This window comes from Salvelinus alpinus, chromosome 16, assembly GCF_045679555.1.
Source record: "Salvelinus alpinus chromosome 16, SLU_Salpinus.1, whole genome shotgun sequence".
Classification (NCBI taxonomy): Eukaryota; Metazoa; Chordata; class Actinopteri; order Salmoniformes; family Salmonidae; genus Salvelinus; species Salvelinus alpinus.
The window spans coordinates 9,315,727-9,341,808 of record NC_092101.1 but is presented as its reverse complement, the minus strand read 5'-3'; the positions used below and the strand labels follow the sequence as shown (position 1 = coordinate 9,341,808).

The 26,082-nt window shown below is 40.9% G+C and overlaps 1 protein-coding gene across 3 annotated transcripts; it reads right to left on the bottom strand.

Annotated features, from left to right (window-relative positions):
- Positions 1–285: 285 nt before the first annotated feature.
- Positions 286–17,945, bottom strand: LOC139540743 (LIM/homeobox protein Lhx8-like). 3 transcript variants are annotated; one of them, XM_071344670.1, is made up of 9 exons: positions 17,746–17,945; positions 16,969–17,049; positions 16,458–16,604; positions 16,136–16,257; positions 15,495–15,715; positions 14,684–14,787; positions 14,309–14,404; positions 1,658–1,847; positions 286–954 (listed from the first exon to the last, which is right to left on the bottom strand). In XM_071344670.1, exons 1-9 carry the CDS (start codon positions 17,818–17,820, stop codon positions 875–877), a joined length of 1,116 nt encoding a protein of 371 aa, XP_071200771.1. In that variant the 5' UTR covers positions 17,821–17,945; the 3' UTR covers positions 286–874. The 3 variants fall into 3 exon arrangements, with proteins under 3 accessions (XP_071200771.1, XP_071200769.1, XP_071200770.1); XM_071344668.1 differs by lacking the exon at positions 16,969–17,049; XM_071344669.1 differs by lacking the exon at positions 17,746–17,945 and having other exon boundaries at positions 16,969–17,303.
- Between the last annotated feature and the right edge of the window lie 8,137 nt (positions 17,946–26,082).

Below are 26,082 nucleotides of genomic sequence, written 5' to 3'. Positions count from 1 at the left end.
TATACTTTATTTTAAACTGTGAGTATGTACGAATGTTTGGACTGTATATAAGCATATTATTTAATAACAAGAATGTTTGCTTTAGTTTTTTTATAAATTGATGCTAATCAACCATTTGTGTCTTATTGAGTATATGGAGGTGCCTTCCATGCCATGTATCATTCTCAAAAAATGTACATTACATTTATGACGTTGACCGAGTCCATTTCTCCCGTTTAGCTTTGCTTCATTGTGGTACTGTTGGTTGATGTTGTTGTGAGTAGAAACTGTCACTATTCTATACAGTCATTTTGTCAATAAACATTTATTTTCTTAATCACATACAATAAATACATGAAACAACAATAATTTAAATACTGATGTACAAATAATTCATAATTTAAGATAAACTTCACAATGGTTTGTCAATGGCAGTCTAGTTTCCCCCCTTAGATAAAAGATCGGCATCAAACTGTGGCACTTTGCAATAAATACACAAAGCTCTGTACACACTCCGGTTATCCAACTGATGTTTAAAGTATGACACAATGGTTGTGATGCAACTCATATTTGTATTGTACAAAAAAGAGTTTGTACGTGCAAACATGTTTACTCAACCATTGTACTTGTGTAGTAATTGTGTATATATTTTTGGAAGGGGAAAAAAAACTGCTGTATCAACCGTTGTGACAAATGCATTGAACATCAGTTGTACAACCTACGTGTGTATGGGGCTCCTTTCAGACAGATAAGGCTTCTAGCATGACCCTTACTGACAAGTCACATGAAATGTTACACTTAATTAATTTGTTAAGAAGAAACCTACTAGACTGAAGATCCCTGGTGGTGTGTGAGGCTCTGGCAAATTGTGTGCGTGTGTGTGTGTGTGTCTGGCTCAGGCGTGGGTCACAGGAAGGGAGTTCATGGCGTGGGGGGGCAGCAGGGGATGGAACAGCATAGACTGAGGGGAGTGCACTGTGGAGATAGAGGACAAGCATGAGACACTAATACATCCATCACTACTTTATAGTGCACTACTCTGGTCTTATTGGGCACATAGAGCTCTGGTCAAAAGTAGAGGCACTATATAGGGAATATGGTGCCATTAGGGACGTATCCCATATTGAAAACAAATGTTTCGTCAAAGCCCTAATATCTCTTCTATTAAATCTGTTTCTATAATTTCAGAAAACCAGAACTAAAATCTTGAGTAATTGGGTCAGATACTCGACCCATTCCGAAACGTTAAGCTTGAAATCATTGCTAGAAATACCCCCTCCCACTTTAAGCACCACCATCACCCAATCCTGATACGTCCAAATAACCAGTGGCAGAAAACCAGAGCACCGGAAATACTGCCTTTTTTAAGTCATCGCAACCCACAGTCTTTTGACAGATATAACTTTAAATGATACCATTTATGTTCCAGTCTATCCAGAAGAGATTACTGCTCCTATAACTCTATTTGACTGCTAAACACACTGCAACCCAGAGATATACTCATATGTCTTTCTATATGGCTCTGGTGCAGCCTATTGTATGTCCCAAATGGCACCCTATTCACTTTATAGTGCACTACGTTTGACCAGGGCTCATAGGGCCAAAAGGTAGTGCATTATAAAGGGACAAGGGTGCCATTTGGGACGCAAGCTATCTCGCAGGCTATCTCTCAGCTTACCATCGATGTAGGAGTGCAGCGCGGTGAGCATGGAGCCCTCTGGGGTGCCGTAGGCTGTGTACTGCAGCTCTTCTGGGGCCGGGGTGGGCTGGGAGTGGCGACCGGGCTGCAGGGAGGACAGGGGGGTGGCTGAGGAGTGGTTGGGGCTCACATGCTTCTTATGGCGTGCTCTGCAGTTCTGGAACCAAACCTGGATTGGATATAAGAAGTGTCATGTTTTAGTACTGGCATTCAATAGTGACACACTTAATTAACCCTCATACTTGTTTACATACCCTACATTACCCATCTCATATGTATATATACTGTACTCTATATCATCTACTGCATCTTGCCATCTTTATGCAATACATGTACCACTAGCCACTTTAAACTATGCCACTTTATGTTTACATACCCTACAGTACTCATCTCATATGTATATACCGTACTCTATACCATCTACTGCATCTGCCATGCCGTTCTGTACCACCACTCATCCATATATCTTTATGTACATATTCTTTATCCCTTACACTTGTGTGTGTGTGTAAGGTAGTAGTGTGGAATTGTTAGGTTAGATTACTGTTGGTTATTACTGCATTGTCGGAACTAGAAGCACAAGCATTTCGCTACACTCGCATTAACATCTGCTAACCATGTGTATGTGACTAATAAAATTTGATTTGATTTTGATTTGATTTGATTTACTTACTACCTACCAACTGGGGTCATTTTATTTTCATGACTGTGTCAATCAACTTGTTCTTAATAAATCCATATAATTGTTTAGCGTTTCTGTATCAATATGGACCTTTGGGGTAATTTTGACCCCAGCCAAAAGGACCTAATTCTGCCTTTACACTCTTAGAAAAAAAGGTGCTAAGTAGAACCATACAGGGTTCTTCGGTTTGTCCCCATAGGGGAACCCTTTTTGGTGCTGGGTAGAATCCTTTGCAGAGGGTTCTAAAACCCTATATGTAGGGTTCTTCAAATAACCCCCTTTATATGGTTCTACCTAGAACCCTCTATGAAGGGTTCTAACAAGAACCCATTTATCTTTGGAGAGTTCTTCCTAGAACCCTCTATAAACGGTTCCACCAGCCTTATTAGCCTTTAAAATTGTATTTTTTATGACAATACATTACATACTGTACTGTATGTCATAAGGCCTTTCTTTGAGGGCCTAGTTATACCCTAACACAGAGGTGTTAGGAATCCCCTGGTTTACAGGCCACATCAGGCCTGCAAGTCACATTGTGCTGGCTTGCAAAGTGATGTGTAATTCCTATTGGAATCCAGCCAGAGTTAGGGTATCCATCAAGTGGATTTGTTAATCACCCACAACCTGCATTCAGAATGACTGCCAAGGTAGGGAAGATTGAATACTGAGACTACCTCAATCATCTGAACTGTAACAACCATCTCAGTAACTGGTGCAATAAATCCAATTACTAACCGATTGGATTAGTTTAGAAAACGGTATGTTATTTATCTTTGTGTAGCATTAAATTAATCAACCAATCAATGTGCATGGAAAAACACAGATATTACTTCAGCAATAAGGCTAAGGGCTGTTCTTATGTACGACGCAACACGGAGTGCTCAGACACAGCACTTAGCCGTGGTATATTGGCCATATATCACAAACCCATGAGGTGCCTTATTGCTATTATAAACTGGTTACCAACATAATTAGAGCAGTAAAAATAAAACTGTTGTCATACCGATGTTATACGATCTGATAAACCCCGGCTTTCAGCCAATCAGCATGCAGGGCTTGAACCACCCAGTTTACAAAGTAAAATAAACAATTCTGAAAATCTCCCGGCAATAGAGCATGCTGGGAAATATAATTCATGGTTCTATGTGAAACCCTTCTTCCCTTCCAAACCTACCCTAACCACTGCGTTTAACCATGGAAAGAGGTCTGGGAATACGGATGAATATAAAAAGTGTAGTTATTCCCTCCGCAAGGCAATCAAACAAGCAGAAAGCCGGTATAGGGACCAAATGAAGTTGCAATTCAACGGCTTAGACACGAGACGTATGTGGCAGTGTCTACATAAAACCAGCCACGTCACTGACACAGACGTCACGCTTCCAGACAAACTAAACACCTTCTTTGCCCGCTTTGAGGATAATACAGTGCCACCGTCGCGGCCCGCTAACAAGAACTGTGCCCCCCACCCCCTCCCTCCGTGGCCAACGTGAGTAAAACATTTAAACGTGTTAATCCTCGCAGGGCTGCTGGCCCAGACGGCCTCCCTAGCCGCGTCCACAGAGCATGCGCAGACCAGCAGGCTGGTGTGTTTACGGATATATTCAATCGCTCCCTATCCCAGTCTGCTGTCCCCACATGCTTCAAGATGGCAACCATTGTTCCTGTACCCAAGAAGGCAAAGATAACTGAATTAAATGACTACCGTCCCGTAGCACTCACTTCTATCATCATGAAGTGCTTTGAGAGACTAGTCAAGGATCATATCACCTCCACCTTACCGGCTACCCTAGACCCACTTCAGTTTGCATACCGCCCAACAGGTCCACAGACGATGCAATCGCCATCACACTGCACACTGCCCTAACCCATCTGGACAAAAGGAATACCTACAGTGAGGGAAAAAAGTATTTGATCCCCTGCTGATTTTGTTCGTTTGCCCACTGACATTGAAATGATCAGTCTGTAATTTTAATGGTAGGTTTATTTGAACAGTGAGAGACAGAATATCAACAAAAAAATCCAGAAAAACGCATGTCAAAAATTTTATAAATTGATTTGCATTTTAATGAGGGAAATAAGTATTTGACCCCTCTGCAAAACATGACTTAGTACTTGGTGGCAAAACCCTTGTTGGCAATCACAGAGGTCAGATGCTTCTTGTAGTTGGCCACCAGGTTTGCACACATCTCAGGAGGGATTTTGTCCCACTCCTCTTTGCAGATCTTCTTCAAGTCATTAAGGTTTCGAGGCTGACGTTTGGCAACTCGAACCTTCAGCTCCCTCCACAGATTTTCTATGGGATTAAGGTCTGGAGACTGGCTAGGCCACTCCAGGACCTTAATGTGCTTTTTCTTGAGCCACTCCTTTGTTGCCTTGGCCGTGTGTTTTGGGTCATTGTCATGCTGGAATACCCATCCACGACCCATTTTCAATACCCTGGCTGAGGGAAGGAGGTTTTCACCCAAGATTTGACGGCACATGGCCCCGTCCATCGTCCCTTTGATGCGGTGAAGTTGTCCTGTCCCCTTAGCAGAAAAACACCCCCAAAGCATAATGTTTCCACCTCCATGTTTGACGGTGGGGATGGTTTCTTGGGGTCATAGGCAGCATTCCTCCTCCTCCAAACACGGCAAGTTGAGTTGATGCCAAAGAACTCCATTTTGGTCTCGTCTGACCACAACACGTTCACCCAGTTGTCCTCTGAATCATTCAGATGTTCATTGGCAAACTTCAGACAGGCATGTATATGTGCTTTCTTGAGCAGGGGGACCTTGCGGGCGCTGCAGGATTTCAGTCCTTCACGGCGTAGTGTGTTACCAATTGTTTTCTTGGTGACTATGGTCCCAGCTGCCTTGAGATCATTGACAAGATCCTCCTGTGTAGTTCTGGGCTGATTCCTCACCATTCTCATGATCATTGCAACTCCATGAGGTGAGATCTTGCATGGAGCCCTAGGCCAAGGGAGTTTGACAGTTCTTTTGTGTTTCTTCCATTTGCGAATAATCGCACCAACTGTTGTCACCTTCTCACCAAGCTGCTTGGCAATGGTCTTGTAGCCCATTCCAGCCTTGTGTAGATCTACAATCTTGTCCCTGACATCCTTGGAGAGCTCTTTGGTCTTGGCCATGGTGGAGAGTTTGGAATCTGATTGATTGATTGCTTCTGTGGACAGGTGTCTTTTATACAGGTAAGAAACTGAGATTAGGAGCACTCCCTTTAAGAGTGTGCTCCTAATCTCAGCTCGTTACCTGTATGAAAGACACCTGGGAGCCAGAAATCTTTCTGATTGAGAGGGGGTCAAATACTTATTTCCCTCATTAAAATGCAAATCAATTTATAACATTTTTGACATGCGTTTTTCTGGATATTTTTGTTGTTATTCTGTCTCTCACTGTTCAAATAAACCTACCATTAAAATTATAGACTGATAATTTCTTTGTCAGTAGGCAAACGTACAAAATCAGCAGGGGATCAAATACTTTTTTCCCTCACTGTATGTAAGAATGCTGTTCATTGACTACAGCTCAGCATTCAACACCATAGTACCCTCGAAGCTCATCATCAAGCTGGAGGCCCTGGGCCTCAACCCCGCCCTGTGCAATCGGGTCCTGGACTTTCTGATGGTCCGCCCCCAGGTGGTGAAAGTAGGAAACAACATCTCCACCTCGCTGACCCTCAACACTGGGGCCTCACAAGGGTGCGTGCTCAGCCCCCTCCCCTCCCTCAGCCCCCTGCACGTCTCCAACTCAATCATCAAGTTTGCAGACGACACAACAGTAGTGGGCTGGATTACCAACAACGATGAGACATCCTACAGGGAGGAGGTGAGGACACTCGGAGTGTGGTGTCAGGTGTCAGGAAAACAACTTCTCACTCAACGTCAACAAAACAAAGGAGATTATCGTGGACTTCAGGAAACAGCAGAGGGAGCACCCCCCTATCCACATCGAAGGGACAGCAGTGGAGAAAGTGGAAAGTTTTAGGTTCCTCGGTGTACACATCAACGACAAACTAAAATGGTCCACCCACACAGACAGTGTGGTGAAGAAGGCGCAACAGCACCTCTTCAACCTTAGGAGGCTGAAGAAATGTAGCTTATCACCCAAAACCCTGACTAACTTATACAGATCCACAATCGAGAGCATCCTGTCGGGCTGTATCACAGCCTGGTACGGCAACTGCTCCGCCCTCAACCGCAAGGCTCTCCAGAGGGTGGTGTGGTCTGCAAAACGCATCATCGGGTGCAAACTACCTGCCCTCCATGACACCTACAGCACCCGATGTCACAGGAAGGCCAAAAATATCATCAAAGACAACAACCACTCGAGCCACTGCCTGTTCACCCCGCTACCATCCTGAAGGCGAGGTCGATACAGGTGCATCAAAGCTGGGGCCGAGAGACTGAAAAACAGCTTCTATCTCAAGGCCATCAGAGTGCTAAACAGTAATCGCTAACTCAGAGAGGCTGCTGCCTACATGGAGAACCAATCACTGGTCACTTTAAACAATGCCACTTTAAATAATGCCAATTTAATCATGTTTACATATCTTACACTTCTCATATCATATATATATATTATATTTTATACCATCTATTGCACCTTGCCTATGCTGCTCAGTCATCGCTCATCCATATATTTATTTGTACATATTCTCATTCGCAGGTAGTTGTTGGGGAATTGTTAGATAACTTGTTAGATATTACTGCATCCAGAAGCACAAGCATTTCGCTACACTCGCATTAACATCTGCTAACCATCTGTATGTGACCAATAACATTTGATTTGATTTGAAATAATCCTTCTTGCCTTCCAAAGAATCATCAAAGAACCTTTTTTTCTTTCTTCCAAAACCAGTTCTTAATATGTTAAAGGTTCTTGGTAGAACCCTGTGCCGTACAAAGAACCCTTGACTTCCGAAAAGGGTTCTTCTGATCAAAAATGTTATTGGTAGAACCCTATCCCTCCGCAAAGAACCCTTATGGAACTATCCCCCTCCCCCACCAGAGAGTGGAGGGGGGACCTGATTTTGACCAGATAGACCGATCATCTGCCGAGATATAGCACATCATGTGCTCTTGCCTGATATTGTACTTTTCTATACCACGTTTCGTACGACTGTGTACAAAATAAGTTTTGGGGGGTTTTTTTGCAGTAAAAATCTGCCAATGGTATAAATATTTGATAGAACTGCAATACAGAACTCAGAAACACTGTGAATCTACACAGAGCTGTGTTGGTGTGTTTTCTCTGAAAAGTAGTTATTCTAGGCCAAATCTAAAAAAAAGTATTTTTTTGTATCCAGGTTTCTTTGGAGACATAATATTCAGTTATACATACGATATCATCCGTGGGTGGAGGGGGACCTGTATCAGTGATTTTGACCAGATAGACAGATCACCTGCAGATATGGAGTACCTTATGTACTGTCCTTGGTTATACCTAGTTATAACTATGTATGACACTGTACAAAATCAAAATCACCTTACATATATGCTTAGTTGCAGTCAAAACAGCTCATGAAAGTATTTCAGTGGTATGAATACTTGGTAGAACTGTAACACAGAAACCAGCAACCCTCTAAATGTATACAGTGCATTCGGAAAGTATTCAGACCCCTTGACTTTTTCCACATTTTGTTACGTTACAGTCTTATTCTAAAATGGATTACATACAAATAAAAATCCTCATCAATCTACACACAATACCCCATAATGACAAAGAAAAAAATGTTTTTTAGAAATGTTAGAAAATGTATTACAATTAAAAAACAGAAATACCTTGTTTACATAAGTTTTCAGACCCTTTGCTATGAGACTCAAAATTAATCTCAGGTGCATCCTGTTTCCATTGATCATCCTTGAGATGTTTCTACAACTTGATTGGAGTCCACCTGTGGTAAATTCAATTGATTGGACATGATTTGGAAAGGCACACGCCTGTCTATATAAGGTCACAGTTGACAGTGGACGTCAGTGCAAAAACCAAGCCATGAGGTCGAAGGAATTGTCCATAGACCTCCGAGACAGGATAGTGTCGAGGCACAGATCTGGGGAAGGGTACGATAAAGTTTCTGGAGCATTGAAGGTCCCCAAGAACACAGTGGCCTCCATCATTCTTAAATTGAAGAAGTTTGGAACCACCAAGACTCTTCCTACGGCTGGCCAACCAGCCAAACTGAGCAATCAAGGGAGAAGGGCCTTGGTCAGTCGAGGTGACCAATAACCCAATGGTCATTCTGACAGAGCTCCAGAGTTCCTCTGTGGAGATGGGAGTGCCTTCCAGAAGGACAACCATCTCTGCAGCACTCCACCAATCAGGCCTTTATGGTACAGTTGTAAAATGGATGCCAATCCTCAGTAAAGGCACATGACAGGCCTCTTGGAGTTTGCCAAAAGGCACCTAAAAGACTCTCAGACCATGAGGAACCAGATTATCTGGTCTGATGAATACAGGATTGAACTCTTTGTCCTGAATGCCAAGCGCCACGTCTGGAGGAAACCCGGCACCATCCCTACGGTTAGCATGGCGGTGGCAGCATCATGCTGTGGGGATGTTTTTCAGAGGAAGGGACTGGGACACCAGTCGGGATTGAGGGAAAGATGAACGGAGCAAAGTACATAGAGATTCTTGATGAAAACCTTCTCCAGAGCGCTCAGGACCTCAGACTGGGTCGAAGGTTCACCTTCCAACAGGACAACGACCCTAAGCACACAGCCAAGACAACACAAGAGTGGCTTCGGGACAAGTCTCTGAATGTCCTTGAGTGGCCCAGCCAGAGCCCGGAATTGAACCCGATCGAACATCTATGGAGAGACCTGAAAATAGCTGTGCAGCGACACTCCACATCCAACCTGACAGAGCTTGAGAGGATCTGCAGAGAAGAATGGGAGAAACACCCATAAATACAGGTGTGCCAAGCTTGTAGCGTCATACCCAAGAAGACTCGAGGCTGTAATCGCTGCCAAAGGTGCTTCAACAAAGTACTGAGTAAAGGGTCTGAATACTTTTGTAAATGTGTTATTTCATTATTATAATTTTTTATACATTTGCAAACATTTCTAAACCTGATTTTGCTTTGTCATTATGGGGTATTGTGTGTAGATTGATGAGGGGGGAAACTCTTTCATCAATTTTAGAATAAGGCTGTAATGTAACAAAATGTGGAAAAGTCAAGGGGTCTGAATACTTTTCCGAATGCTCTGTACATAGTGCTGTATTGGTGTTTACTCTCTGAAAAAATGTTATTACTTGGGAAATGTTATATAAATACCAGACTTCCTATAATATTGTCCAATATTCTATATGTTGAACTTGATAGGGTATTTGGGTTGCTGTAACATTTGGTTTGAAGTGACTTTTAGGATTTGGGCATGCTTTTTGAAGCATCCTGCCATAGGTACTACCACTCCCATTGTTTCACTATCTGTGATGCTAATGCTGGCTGTGGGGTAGGTACTTAAAGAAAACTACGCCATATTCATCGTCCTTGTCTCTGAGGATCAATGGATGAATAAATGTTTGTCAATAAAATGAAGTATATTTCGAATTTTGGTGTTGTTTTTTACCACATAAATATGACGTAATTAGTATTTACTTAAAACTTCTAAAAACGAAATTATACTACAATGAACTGACGCTAAATCTGATTTTTTTGAACTGACAGTGCCTTCAGAAAGTATTCACACCCCTTGACTTCTTCCACATTTTGTTGTGTTACAGACTGAATTTAAAATGGATCAAATTGAGATTTGTTGTGGCCTACCCAGAATACCCCATAGTGTCAGAGTGGAATTATGTTTTTAAAAATTTGTACAAATTAAGAAAAAATTCAAAGCTGAAAAGTCAATAAGTGTTCAACCCCTTTGTTATGGCAAGCCTAATAAGTTCAGGAGTAAAAATTTGCTTAACGTTTCACATAATAAGTTGGACTCACTCTGTATGCAAGAATAGTGTTTAACATACTTTTTTTAATGACTACCTCATCTCTGTACCCCACACATACGATTATCTTTAAGGTCCATCAGTCGAGCAGTGAATTTCAAACACAGATTCAATCACATAGACCAGGGAGGTTTTCCAAAGCATCGCAGAAGGGCGATGGTAGATATGTAAAAAAAAAAAAAAAAAAGCAGACACTGAATATCCCTTTGAGCATGGTAAAGTTATTCATTACACTTAGTATGGTGTATCAATATACCCAGTCACTACAAAGATACAGGTGTCCTTCCTAACTCAGTTGCCAGAGAGGAAGGAAAACGCTCAGGGATTTCACCATGAGGCCAATGGTGACTTTAAGACAGTTACAGAGTCTTTCAGGATAAAAAAGAAATGGAATGGAGCTAAGGACAGGCAAAATCCTAGAGGAAAACCTGGTTCAGTCTGCTTTCCACCAGACACCTTTCAGCAGGACAATAACCTAAAAAAACAGGCCAAATCTACACTGGAGTTACTTACCAAAAAGACACTGAATGTTCCTAAGTGGCCGAGTTCAAGTTTTGTCTTAAATCGGCTTGAAAATATATGTCAAGATCTGAAAATCGTTTTCTAGCAATGATCAACAACCAATTTGACAGAGCTTGAAGAATTTTGAACAGAATAAAGGGCAAATGTTGCACAATTCAGGTGTGGAAAGCTCTTAGAGACTTACCCAGAAAGACTCACAGCTCTAATCGCTGCCAAAGGTGATTCTAACATGTATTGACTCAGGGGGTTGAATACTTATCTAATCAAGATATATTAGTGTTTTATGTTTCATGAATTGTTTACAAATGTTAGAATTTTTCTACCACTTTGATATCAGAGAGTATTTTGTGTAGATCGTTGACAAAAAATTACAATTAAATCAATTTTAATCCCACTTTGTAACAACAAAATGTTGAAAAAGTAAAGGGGTGTGAATACTTTCTGAAGGCACTGTATGTGGATTGTACTTTGGAAATATTATATATATATATATATATATATATATATATACACATATATCTATAATATTTTCTACCACTTTGATATCAGAGAGTATTTTGTGTAGATCGTTGACAAAAAATGACAATTAAATCAATTTTAATCCCACTTTTTAACACAACAAAATGTTGAAAAAGTAAAGGGGTGTGAATACTTTCTGTACTTTGGAAACATATTATATAATTGATTTATTTTTTTGTCAATATGTATATATATACACTGCTCAAAAAAATAAAGGGAACACTTAAACAACACAATGTAACTCCAAGTCAATCACACTTCTATGAAATCAAACTGTCCACTTAGGAAGCAACACTGATTGACAATAAATTTCACATGCTGTTGTGCAAATGGAATAGACAAAAGGTGGAAATTATAGGCAATTAGCAAGACACCCCCAAAAAAGGAGTGATTCTGCAGGTGGTGACCACAGACAACTTCTCAGTTCCTATGCTTCCTGGCTGATGTTTTGGTCACTTTTGAATGCTGGCGGTGCTCTCACTCTAGTGGTAGCATGAGACGGAGTCTACAACCCACACAAGTGGCTCAGGTAGTGCAGTTCATCCAGGATGGCACATCAATGCGAGCTGTGGCAAAAAGGTTTGCTGTGTCTGTCAGCGTAGTGTCCAGAGCATGGAGGCGCTACCAGGAGACAGGCCAGTACATCAGGAGACGTGGAGGAGGCCGTAGGAGGGCAACAACCCAGCAGCAGGACCGCTACCTCCGCCTTTGTGCAAGGAGGTGCACTGCCAGAGCACTGCAAAATGACCTCCAGCAGGCCACAAAGCAGTGTATATATATTTCCAAAGTACAATCCACATACAGTGCCTTCAGAAAGTATTCACACCACTTTGCTTTATATAATATTTCCAAAGTACAATCCACATACAGTGCCTTCAGAAAGTATTCACACCCCTTTACTTTTCAACATTTTGTTGTGTTACAAAGTGGGATTAAAATGGATTTAATTGTCATTTTTTGCCTTTTAAAATTATAAACTTGGATTAGCTAACACAACACGCCATTGGAACACAGGAGTGATGGTTGCTGTTAATGGGCCTCTGTACGCCTATGTAGATATTACATAAAAAATCAGCCGTTTCCAGCTACATCATTTAAAACATTAACAATGTCTACACTGTATTTATGATCAATTTTATGTTATTTTAATGGACAAAAAGTGTGCTTTTCTTTAAAAAACAAGGACATTTCAAAGTGACCCCAAAGTTTTGAATGGTAGTATGTATATATATATATATATATATATATAATATATTATATATAATGCCTATGTAACAGTATAACTTTAGTCCGTCCCCTCGCCCCGACCCGGGCGTGAACCAGGGACCCTCTGCACACATCAACAACAGTCACCCAGAAAGCATCGTTACCCATCGCTCCAAGGGGAACCACTACTTCAAGGTCTCAAAGCGAGTGACGTCACCGATTGAAACGCTATTAGCGCGCACCACCGCTAATTAGCTAGCCATTTCACATCCGTTACACTCACCCCCCTTTCGACCTCCTCCTTTTTCCGCAGCAACCAGTGATCCGGGTCAACAGCATCAATGTAACAGTATAACTTTAGTCCGTCCCCTCGCCCCGACCGCGAACCAGGGACCCTCTGCACACATCAACAACAGTCACCCACGAAGCATCGTTACCCATCGCTCCACAAAAGCCGCGGCCCTTGCAGAGCAAGGGGAACCACTACTTCAAGGTCTCAAAGCGAGTGACGTCACCGATTGAAACGATATTAGCGCGCACCACCGCTAACTAGCTAGCCATTTCACATCCATTACACCTAGAAGGCCAGCATCTCAGAGTCTCCTCTTCACTGTTGATGTTGAGACTAGTGTTTTGCGGGTACTATTTAATGAAGCTGTCAGTTGGGGACGTGTGAGGCGTCTGTTTCTCAAACTAGACACTCTAATGTACTTGACCTCTTGCTCAGTTGTGCACCAGGCCTCCCACTCCTCTTTCTATTCTGGTTAGAGCCAGTTTGCTCTGTTCTGTGAAGGGAGTAGTACACAGCTTTGTACGAGATCTTCAGTTCCTTGGCAATTTCTTGCATGGAATAGCCTTCATTTCTCAGAACAAGAATAAACTGACGAGTTTCAGATTTAAGTTCTTTGTTTCTGGCTATTTTGAGGCTGTAATTGAACTCACATATGCTGATGCTCCAGATACTCAACTAGTCTAAAGAAGGCCAGTTGTATTGCTTCTTTAATCAGACCAACACTTTTCAGCTGTGCTAACATAATTGCAAAAGGGATTTCTAATAATCAATTAGCCTTTTAAAATGATAAACTTGGATTAGCTAACACAATGTGCCATTGGAACACAGGAGTGATGGTTGCTGATAATGGGCCTCTGTACGCCTATGTAGATATTACATTAAAAATCAGCCGTTTCCAGCTACAATAGTCATTTACAACATTAACAATGTCTACACTGTATTTCTGATCAATTTGCTGTTATTTTAATGGACAAAAAAATTTGCTTTTCTTTCAAAAACAAGGACATTTCTATGTGACCCCAAACATTTGAACGGTAGTGTATATATTATATATAATTTTTTGTTTAACAAAATATGCTAATTAACTGTACATTTACTAAACAGGTCTGTTTTCATTTGTTTTTTATTACTGATTTTTACATGTCTAATGATGTTTCTTATTGGGTCAAAATGACCCCAGTTGGTAATCCATTTATGTAAAATATGTTGGTAGTATGAGGGTTAAAGGGGAAATCTGAAATTCAAACAACAACAAAGCTGTCACCCCACCACTTGTTTTGGTAAACAGATGTACCAATCCCAGAATGCTGTTTTTGAGGAAATTTCGGGAAACGCGGAAGGTGTTTTTAGTAGTTTTTTTCAACATAACAAATCCTCAGAAATATTACAAATGAACTGCAGAAATTCAGTAATATCCTATGTTGATCAAGGCATGCGTTGATTAGAACTGTGTATGAATATCTAACCTGTATGACTCTCCTACTCAGGCCTGTCTGCTCTGCCAGCTTCTGCAGGGTCTGGGCATCTGGGTTGTTGTCCTGGGCAAACTGGGCCTGCATCACCTGGAGGGATCATAAGGTCTAAAGAGGTCAATCACAGGTCAATCACATCCATTGTTCCTCACTTGGCCTGCACCCATTGACTGGGAACAGTCAGACACTATTGACAATTAATGCTTGTCAAGCAGAATTTATGCTCCCATTAAGATTTTAAATCTCAATAGAACAAACCTGTGGCATTAATCCATATTGAACCAAAATTCAATTTCCAGCTATCTCACAATGCTATGTAATACATATTGTGGCTATGTTGGGAGAGATTGACAGGACGGTGATACTCACCTGTAATTGGTCAGCGGTGAAGCTGGTGCGCGCTCTTTTCGACGGCTTGGGCTGATTCACTTCCTGTTCTGTTGGCATCGCCCCCTCTAGGTTCACACCATTTCCTAATTAGAGATGATGGATCTTCTTAATTAATGAGCTCATAATCATGATACTCGACATGGCAAGCGTAAGACAATAATATTAAAGCTTATCTTGTTTATTGACATCTAGACACCAAATGGCTTCTTATCTGAGAAATGGGAAGTTACTTTTGTTCCCTATCAGAGACAATAGGCAGTTTTTACATTTTTGAATCAATTGACAATCTAATTTAGGCTGTTTTATTATAAATGTCAAGGGGCTTTATCTTTTGGTTGATGTATTTTACAGTATTGTAAAGGTATACATATATATGATCAATTTGACCAGAAATTATGAATCAAAGACAATGCATTCATCGTATTGTTATTTCCTCAGTGGTTTCCAGAACGTATTAACAAACATAATACAATATACATTGTTGAAAGATTGCGAGCTGCTGGTGCAGTCGTTCTCCAGGCACCACATTAAGCATTGGTTTATTCAGGCACAGGTGGACATATCAGAAATTTAAGTAAGAAACACTTTCAACATTATCTATTTTGTTAGTACTACTTATTTAGGCTCCACTTGACCTATGTTGATAATAAATAAGCATTAGTATATTTTTTAATTGACAGATTGATGCATTTTATAATGAGTTATTCGATTTATTTTCTATCATAATTCAGATCGCTATACCAGTATAAGTTGTTCTAATATTTGTATTACTCTGCTACAGAATGCTCACCTTTCTCCACGGCCCGTTTCAGGTTGTCCAGCATACAGTCGTAGTGGACACGACACAGCACCTTCTCCTCCACCAGGGCAAACTCTTCCCCCGTGGACAGCTGCCTCTTACAGGAGAAACAGGCGAAACACGCCAGGTGGTACACGTTGCCCTTCGCCCGGCGGACCCAGTCTGTAGAGTGGATATTTCGACCGCAGCACGCGCACCATGTTCCATATCTTCTGCAATAAACAGTCTACAGGTATTAATAGTCAGGTAAATACTTGCCATTTTGGTTAGATGGTGGTTTAAATCAAATAAAAGGACATCCTAAAAAGCATATTGACTTATCCCCCCCTCCCTCCCTCCTGTCCGCTGTAACTATTCCCAAGGTCGTTGCTGTAAATGAGAATGTGTTCTCAGTCAATTTACATGTTAAAATAAGGGTAAAAATATATATTTTTTTAAATGTAGCCGCAACATGCTATCCAATCTTGTAAATAACATGTTACAAATAAATTATAATAATATGTTTATTTATTGGTTTATTATTTAGGCCAAATACGATGACGTGAACACACAAACAAATGCCTTAAATTCAAAACAAAACAAAAAAAACACTCAATTTTATTGGATATGTATTCACGAACAATTTCAAATACCTAAAGTAGTCCAATTTGCAAAAGACCTCTTTTTCTTTGATGTAACAACTTGTATGACTGCCAAGCGATGTTTGGCACACGCTACAGGAAAGACAACGCACATGCCAGCACAGGTCGTTAACCTATGAAAAAAAACATACAATAATGAAATAACAAGAATATTCTTACGTTATTTAGTAGTAGGCTAATGCTAATAGAAAAATAGCCTATTGTTGTACAGTAAGTCGACTAAAATCAATACAAAAAGGTACAAGCTATGCACGAACATGACCACCCAAAGAAAATGTGAAACGTTGCAACAAGATGCAATCACAAATGTTACCTTCAGCAAGTATTTATCCAAAATGTCCTCGCTGCAACTTGCACAAACAGTTCTACCCAACAGAGGTGCAGACACCATCGCCTGTAGCGACGGGGAGGATGAGCCGAGGGAGCAGGAATCGTCACCCAAGACTTCCACCGGTGTGCCCTGAATAGAACAACATACCGCGGGTTAAGACGCAGGTTCTGACGAATATTACTTTATACACCTGCTAACAAAAACTTTGGTGCAAATTACGCATTGGTGCCAATTACTAATGCGGGAATTAGACGTCTCAGGTTATCCGCTCCATTCCAATTATTATTATTATTTGCTAAATTACTTTTTTTTTTTTAAGATTTTGACAGGCTCATGCGATTGAAACAAAACAAACAAACAAACAAACAAACATCTCTACCTTTATAACTTTTTAAAAAATCGCATGTGAGTAGCCTAACGCATGGTGAATTTGTTAGCAAAAAATATTTTTTAGTTTTCAAATTATTCATTAGATCAAATGAGGAAATTTTACCATTCGAATTTCTCTCCTGCCCTCTCTCCACCTGCTGATAACGTCTACGTCGCCTTTGCAATCTTCACACATGACCACAAGCTATAGGAACAGGGGATTTTGGTCTGTCACACTCAGCCGCTTTAAAAAAAAAAAAAAAAAAAACTCCCCATCCCATAACTATCATCCTCTTCACCTTTTAACATGACAACCCCAGCGATTATCAAAATTACATTTAAAAAGGGAAGGATAGCCATTACTTTAAAAAAAAAACAGCCGACACTTGAGGTAATAGTTATCAAATGTGCATTATGCTCTTGAGATTTGCATTTGGGGATTTTGAACTGCTTAGCACATCGCTTGACTCCCCAACGTATCAATTTCGCATGTCAATCAAAACCAGCGCGAGGTAGACAGGGAAAGGGAATTGATTTATTTAATAACACCAATTAATTTTGACACAAACGTTTGCCCGGGACAACCTAAAGGTGAAGAGCTCTCATTAACTACTTGAGTCTTAATTGCTGAATATTTAGGAAGTGAAAACACTGAACCTGCCGCTATATAAGACGGACAATATAATATTGACAGGTATAATTGGCAAAGTAATTTCAAGCAATTCTATTTCAACCCTTTTTGTTGTCATTTTGCGCACGTTTTTACAATACACCTATAGCTATATCTTTGCAGGCTGCGGTGAAAGGAAGGCACAATTCTTGTTCCGATGAAAGCAGAATCTTTGACGCGTCCTTTTCTTTTTTAAGTAGGTTAGTCCTAGGCTAGAAAAACAGAACTTACCCCATCGTTGGAAACGTTTTCATTCTCATCAACAACATTGCAACATTCTAATTTCTGTTCACTTTTCCAGTGCATTTAAATTGTAATTATCGGTAGTGCACTAAACAACCCAACAGCAACTTCCTGACAGTTTCAAATGTCAATATCCCTTTCAAGAGTAGTTAAATTTGTGGTAAGATTATTCCTTTTGTCTCCTTCGACTCCGAGAATAGCCTACTTATAGATTTAGCCTATACCAACCCAGGAGGTTTTGTTTTCTTGAGGGAGGGACATAATTCATATTTCCCTGTCTGCTTTGGCCGCGCCTACCGCACCTCAAATATTCACTATCGTTTATAAAAGAAAAAATAGACCTACTGTATAGGCCTAAGAGGAGGAAAATGCCATTCAATGGCATATAATTAACCCCAATGGAGTATTCTAATTGGTGCCATTGTTTTTGAGCATTTGATAGCCTATGTAAAGGCATGCAAGTGTATGCCGAAGTGGTTATTTCGAATTAAATCACTTTCGATTCAAATTCGTTTTTATGAAAGGGCACAGAACATTTTGAGCATAAACAATGAAACGACAGGCTAGGCCGTGTGCGTATTTGATTTTATAGCATGGGCATTTGACAATACAACATTTATTTAAATGAATTGGTAATGAAAGGCTGGTTGTATAGTATCTGAATATGTTCATTAGACTACCTAATTTATTTGACTAAAAAGATGCAACAAAATGTCACTTAGTTCCAGCCTGTATCTCGTGTTTCACAACAAATGCTTTATGACAAAATCTCACAAGATATTGAAATAGTAATTCTACACGAAGCTTGCTAGAGTGTTGAGTGATTTTCCATAGTCAATGGTCATTTTACTATCAAATTCTACATATACCATCAGATTGTGAAGATTTGTCATCTCAATTCACCCTCAAGTTCATTTTTGCTCAACCTCTCTCAACCTCTATATTTTTATTTGTCCCGATGAAGGAGAGTTGTAGCCTGTCTGTTGTACCATCATGCCACTCCTTGCCGTTCCAGGACAAGGACTTGACATGATAGCACATGTCCGGTACTAGGAAGTTTTACCTATCCGTTTTACCTCATTGTCATATACTGTATTACCTTCAATTCATTTGTCATCTTATCTCGCTTTTATGGCACACCCAAGGCTGGAAACATGCTGAAGTCGGTTAGAATGTCTTGTTTATTTTCAGGGTGTTATTTTACATTCCTTTTATTGATCGTAGGTATTTATTTTCATCGTAAAACGATTATTCATTCATTGATTAAATTAACGATTAGGCCGTGCACTTTATTGTTTTTTTTATCGGTGAGTCTCTTAGGTTTTGATAATAAACCACATGCAAAATAAAATTCTCCATTGCACTTGAATTGAATTGACAGTCTCCATAGAAGTCCATTGAGCCAGCTCATATGCGCTCAAAATGCATACTCATTCAGATGAGGACAGTGTTTCTGCATTACTGAGAGGTGGCTATTGGAAAACATGGTTTATGACTATTACCATACTTTCGAAATCCGCATGCAAATCATCAACATATCCATCTCAACTCATCTTATGATATGGGGCTATTCATTAAATGTTACTATCATACAAGACTCACTACATGCAGTGTCTCTCTCTCTCTCTCTCTCTCTCTCTCTCTCTCTCTCTCTCTCTCTCTCTCTCTCTCTCTCACACACACACACACACAGGCAGCATTCGCTCTCACACAAGGAGAAAGGAGACCTGCAGTGGTATGAGCAATGTTCCTTATCATTCCATCTAAGTTCCGCTGCAGATGCGTCCTGTTCCACCTTCTGGAGATGAATACTCTCCTATCAGACCACTCATCTCAAGCATGGCACATTGTAGCAGACAAACACTTTTGGGGGTGGCATGAAAATAGCGGCCTGGGGCAAATGCAATGTGTGTCCTGCACCCCTGGACATGCACCACCAAAATTCACATGGCTGTGAGCGCCTAATAGAATCATCTCAGATATCTAAACACAGAACCAAACCAATAACATTTACTTCTTTACCTGCGTTACATCACTGTATAACACATTACAAAATCAATATCAATAGGATATTTAACTGATTTCAAGTGCTGCCTGGGTAAGGTTTGAATCAGGCATGAGGTTTTCCTTCTAACAGTTATAGGCATTTGCATGGGTGAGTGAATCCCCAAATGTATCGCATGATGCAGACCAGACAAAACATGAGAGATAAGAGAGAGGGTAGAAGTGCCTCCTCTATCAACATGCTTATGGACTGATTTTACTTCGTTTTTCTCAGCTTTTGTCTTGCCATCACTGCCTTACTGTCGTGGGTGAGCTCTGGCGAGGTCTGGGACCGGTTTCCAGATAGCGATGGAACTTAGTCCTACGAGTATCTCAACGATGCCTCTTTCCTACAACGGCCGAAGATGTATCATGCTTTTCCCAAAACGCCACGCAGAGATAACGGTCGCTAGGTGCATCGTTGGAGCACGTGCCGATGGTGATGGGACGGAAAGAAAGAGAGCGCTGCTCTTAGATCAGCTTTCTCCATTAAAATCTTTCCTTAACGTTGGAATTATTTCACAATATTGATGGCCCCTCATTTTAAACCCCCCAAAAATATATAAAAAATATATAAATATTTTTTTTTTGGGGTGGGGTGGCTTGCCTGTTTTGCCAACACAGTCTCACATTCAATTCGCGCATATATGTACAAAATGTATTTCAGCAGATTTCGTGCGTTTTTGTGCATTTTTGGGGTGGTTCAATTCGTTTGAAAATACACGAATTTCTGTGCTACTTAATTCGTGCGAAAATACACGAATTTCTGTGCTACTTAATTCGTGCGAAAAGACACGAATTTAACCAGTAGGCGACACACAAGCCGTTGCAACAACCATGTAGACGCGATCATTTGTATTTCATTTTTGTTCTTCTTAATGGCTAATTCAACGTCATGAATATACAGAAATGTTGTCTTTGTTTAACCATGTTTTAAAATGTGTCGTTGTATGCCTATATGTACTGTTTTAGACTTGCTGAACAGAATTTTTGAGAAAAGACGCACATTTACGTGCGACTTAATTCGTGGGAAATATTGTTTTATTAATGCCAATGCTGTTTTCTGTGCTTAATTTCGCTTAATACTTTGGATACTGGTGCACTTGTAATCAGAACGCCTTTTTGTCATGTAGGCAACCATACACGATTTTCTTCATAACCCATTTCATATTTCGTGGAGCCTAAATTACACCATTTTCTTCATAATGCATGTATTACATGTTAATGTAAAATAATGAATTATGTTGGCTTACACTTATGGCCTTTCCAAGGCCTTTCCATACATTAAGGGAACATTTTAGCACTCGCCATATGGTTAGTGAGAAACGCCACATTGCAAATATAAGGTCCCTTACTAGACGTCCTGCAACGTTTCTAAAATTCGCGGACGGCGTCGGGCCGTGCGCGGGGGAGAGATCTTTCAGGAAGTCATCAAACGAAATCTCTCGGACGTTCGGTTTCCTTTTATAAAAATAACAAATTTTGGTCATTTTTCCGCAGTCTCGGAAATTCCCACCAGAGGGAAAATAAATAATATTGCAAATGCACAAGCACATTGCAAATGCATGTGGCCTTTTCTCCTAAACGGAAAATATTTCGAAGACGTAATGGACAGTTGGCCCCGAACAAGATGGCGTCGAGGCCTCAACGCTTTTTGAGTTATGGCCATTTTTCTGTGATTAAAGGTCAAAAACGCAAAGTAGGGTGCTAATTTGACCGCTTCACATCAAAGTACATAAGCATACGGTGTCAGGAAAAAAAGAACCAGCCATTTATCTATCGTAATTTAAGAGAAATCGTACATTGACAAATTGGTAATGTTCACAAAAAGGAGTTAAAAAAAAAAAGTTACAGATCCAGTTGCAGTGTGTTCAGACGAACATTTTTTAAGTGGGTCTCGAAGCTCTGCCAGAATTCTGTGATTTTATGTGATTTTATGAAATAACACACACTCATTTAACCCTCTGTAAATAAGTCAGTTCTTAACATAAAGACTTAAAACTCAATATTATATAAGAGTCTACCCCAAGGAGGATATGTGTTCACTTTCAGCTTCCTATGTCAACCGGAAGTACCTTCAAATGGTGCCATAGGGTCAGTTTCGAAGGGTTAAAAAGGTCAGATCTGCCTCCCGGGTGGCGCAGTGGTCTAGGGCACTGCATCGCAGTGCTAGCTGCGCCACCAGAGTCTCTGGGTTCGCGCCCAGGCTCTGCCGCAGCCGGCCGCGACCGGGAGGTCCGTGGGACGACGCACAATTGGCCTAGCGTCGTCCGGGTTAGGGAGGGTTTGGCCGGTAGGGATATCCTTGTCTCATCGCGCTCCAGCGACTCCTGTGGCGGGCCGGGGGCAGTGCGCGCTAGCCAAGGGGGCCATGTGCACGGTGTTTCCTCCGACACATTGGTGCGGCTGGCTTCCGGGTTGGAGGCGCGCTGTGTTAAGAAGCAGTGCGGCTTGGTTGGGTTGTGCTTCGGAGGACGCGTGGCTTTCGACCTTCGTCTCTCCTGAGCCCCTACGGGAGTTGTAGCGATGAGACAAGATAGTAATTACTAGCGATTGGATACCACGAAGAAAAGGGGATAAAAGGATGGAGTGAAAAAGTACGGTGCTTAAAGACACACAAAGCCTGAAATGGCATTGCCATTATCTCCAGGCCGTGCCGAGTTCAACGAGATGCCCCGCTTGACCGTAGCTAGCTCGGTCTGAGTGCAGCGACAGGGACAAGAAGAAGGACCCAAATGACCCTTTGACCTCAATTTCATATTTTTTTGCTTTTGGGAGACAGAGAGAGAACCGTTAAGGTTAGAAGCACAATTTGACCTCAGGAACGTTCCTAAGGTCCTCCCGATCTGTGCAAGCCTAACATTGACCGTGTGGCATTAACCCTTGATAGTTAAAAGAAGGTGTTTACATCAAACAGTTTACAATGACATGTCTCCCCATAGGAATACATTTCCTGCTCCCCTAAATTCAACCTGAAGCCTATGTGGGTTAATAATGCCTTATGAACCTGTCTTCGATGACAATCCATCAGGCCACTATGAGGTCTACCTGTGTCGATTCTAAAGATTCGATTTTAAATCACCCTAAAAGTGTTTGCCATACCCAACCTGCAGTTTGAGAGAAATAGTGCATTCAACCCTATGTAAATCAGTGAGTTCTTAACGTTTAGACTTAAAACTCAGGATTCTGTAAAAGCCCACTCCAATGAGGATATGTGTTTACTTTCAGCTTCCTGTGCCCACCGGAAGTGCCATAATTGGTGTCAAAAGGGCTGTTTCGAAGGGTTAAAAAAGTCAAATCTTTCCAAAACTTAATATATGTCAATAGGCAACCCTCATGAACTGTAAATCAGTCATTCATCCCATCAGATTTCAAGGAAAAATTTACACACCCACACAGAAAGGATGGAGTGACACACTGAGGGGCTTAGAGGCAGACAGTGCCTGCAATAGTTACTTTTGTTTGAACTTTTAAAGAACCGTCAGACCTAGAGTTCTGAAACTTTACAAACCTGTTCTAGAGCTCAGGTCGATTAAGCACGGTGAGTTATGTGGCTCTAGAAGGTTCTCAGACCGATAAAAAGCCTCGGTGCATTTGCATTGACTTCAATTCATTTTGAGTATTACAAAATGGTGACATTTAGAAAAGTCCCAGAGTTGCAAGACTAGGTGCATTGAAACCGGCTCGGCCCATAGAGACGGACCCCGACATTTCTGTCCGATAGCTCATTCAAGGACCCCGTAGCAAGGCATGGAAAAAAGTGGAATTTCAGCACCAATTAAGGTTTTGCTCGGGCACCGAATGACCTATCGAGCCGAAACTTGGGATTCGAGGTCGCCTCACATAGGGCTAAACATAATGTGAAAACTGGACCCGCAGCTAGAACATAACTACGTATTATTTGTTTTATTATGGTTTAAATGGAAGGCGCTGTGAATTTTGGGCCTGCTCTGAAATATGTGATAGTTGGCTTCTAAACGAGTTGGAAAAAGTGAGTTTGGAGTCAGATGGTATCAGTTTGGTGTCTGAAAATATCTAATTGGCTGATGGACACTGACTTGCTAGTTGACTTTTGTGCATTTGCAATATGTTTCAACAGTGAAAAACCACCAAAATAGCATTCTGAAATCACCACTAAAAATGACATCACCATAGCCGTGCCGAGTTCAACGAGATGCCCCGCTTGACCGTAGCTTGCTCGGTCTGAGCGCAGCGACAGTGACAAGAAGATGACCCTTGACCTACATTTCAAGTCTTTTGCTTTTGGGAGACAGACAGAGAACTGTTAAGGTTTAGAAGCACAATTTGACCTCAGGAACGTTCCTAAGGTCTCTGTGCAAGCCTAACATTGACCGTGTGGCATTAACCCTTAACAGTTAAAAGAAGGTGTTTACATCAAACAGTTTACAATGACATCTCACCCCATAGGAACACATTGCCTGCACCCCTAAATTCAACCTGAAGCCTATGTGGGTTATGAATGTCTTATGAACCTGTCTTCAATGACAATCCATCAAGCCACTATGAGGTCTACCTGTGTTGATTCTAAGCTTCCTGGAGCAACCGGAAGTGATAAAATCACCCTAAAAGTGTTTTGCCATACCCAACCAGCAGTTTGTGATATATAGTGCATTCAACCCTGTGTAAATCAGTCAGTTCTTAACGTATAGACTTAAAACTCAGGATTCTGTAAAAGCATACCCCGATCAGGATATGTATTTACTTATAGCTTCCTGTGCCAACTGGAAGTGCCTTAAAATGGGGTCATAGGTGCTGTTTCGAAGGTTTAAAAAAGTCAGATCTTTCCAAAACTTTAAATGTGTGAATCGGTCAACCCTCATGAACTGTAAATCAGTAATTTCGCTAAACAGATGTCAAAGAAAAGCTCTCTCACACACACACACACACACACACACACACACACACACACACACACACACACACACACACACACACACACACACACACACACACACACACACACACACACACACACACACACACACACACAGCAAGGATGGAGTGAAAAAGTATGGTGCTTAAAGACACACAGAGCCTTAAATGCTTTTAGGGGGGATCCAGACTTCCATACCCGCTCTGGGAGCGCTATACTACCGCCCCAAATCAATGGGTGCTGGCCTGAGTGATTTATGGTTTTCAAAAAATATTGTTTTTTCTTCTGGAAAATATTTTATGTTTTTTCTTCTCGAGTCAATGGCCTGAGTGATTTATGGAGGTTTTCAAAAAATATTCTAAGTCCAAACTTTTCATGCACCTGGTATTTTTTTGGGGTTACCAGGCGTCATTTTTCAAAACGGTTGAAATTGCTTTTAGGGGGCATCCAGAGTGTCACATGACCGGATGACGTAACTATTCTTGTTCTTCTTGTAACTTTCCGGTAGGCTAGAAGCTTTCCGGTGTTTTGCTGCTCGACACAGGTCGACGCAGGTATTGCACTTGATTTATCGTTATCGTAACCGTAGGTGCAGCCAAGTGGAAATACGAAAGCTTTCTAGCTATTTCGCACTGACGGTAATTTGAACACAAGAACGTTTCTAGTGAAAAGGTGCTTACACTCAGAGCCATGTATTTACACTCAGCCACCCTAGCCTTATTACGGGTTAACGTTTTGGTAATTTTGGTTGGCCAACAAAATGTAAGACTACAATGACTGCATACGTTTCCCCAAATGTTATACGAAAAAAAAATGTTTTGTTATTGATGGACAATGGCAAGGCTGCCATTGTATTTTCAGTTACATTCTGTTCAATAAAAATGGTTTACACGTTTATTTTTTAAGAAATACATGGAACTACAACCGAATAAAACACCATTAACCATCATGCATTGCTTACATTCATTCTATCCTGAAAAGTCTGTTCAGAAAAATCGAAAACAGTACATATAGGCATAAAACCACAATGTTTTAATAGGGATTAAATAAAGACAATATATATATTACCTCTTATGGTTAAATTGTTAAAAAAAGACAAAATATCTATATATTCATAACGTAAAATAAATAAATAAATACAGGCGATCGCGTCTATGGTTGTTGCAACGGCTTGTGTATCGCCTACTGGTTAAATTCGTGTCTTTTCGCACGAATTAAGTAGCACAGAAATTCGTGTATTTTCGCACGAATTAAGTAGCACAGAAATTCGTGTATTTTCAAACGAATTGAACCACCCCAAAAATGCACAAAAACGCACGAAATCTGCTGAAATACATTTTGTACATATATGCGCGAATTGAATGTGAGGCTGGGCTGGTTTTGCATGT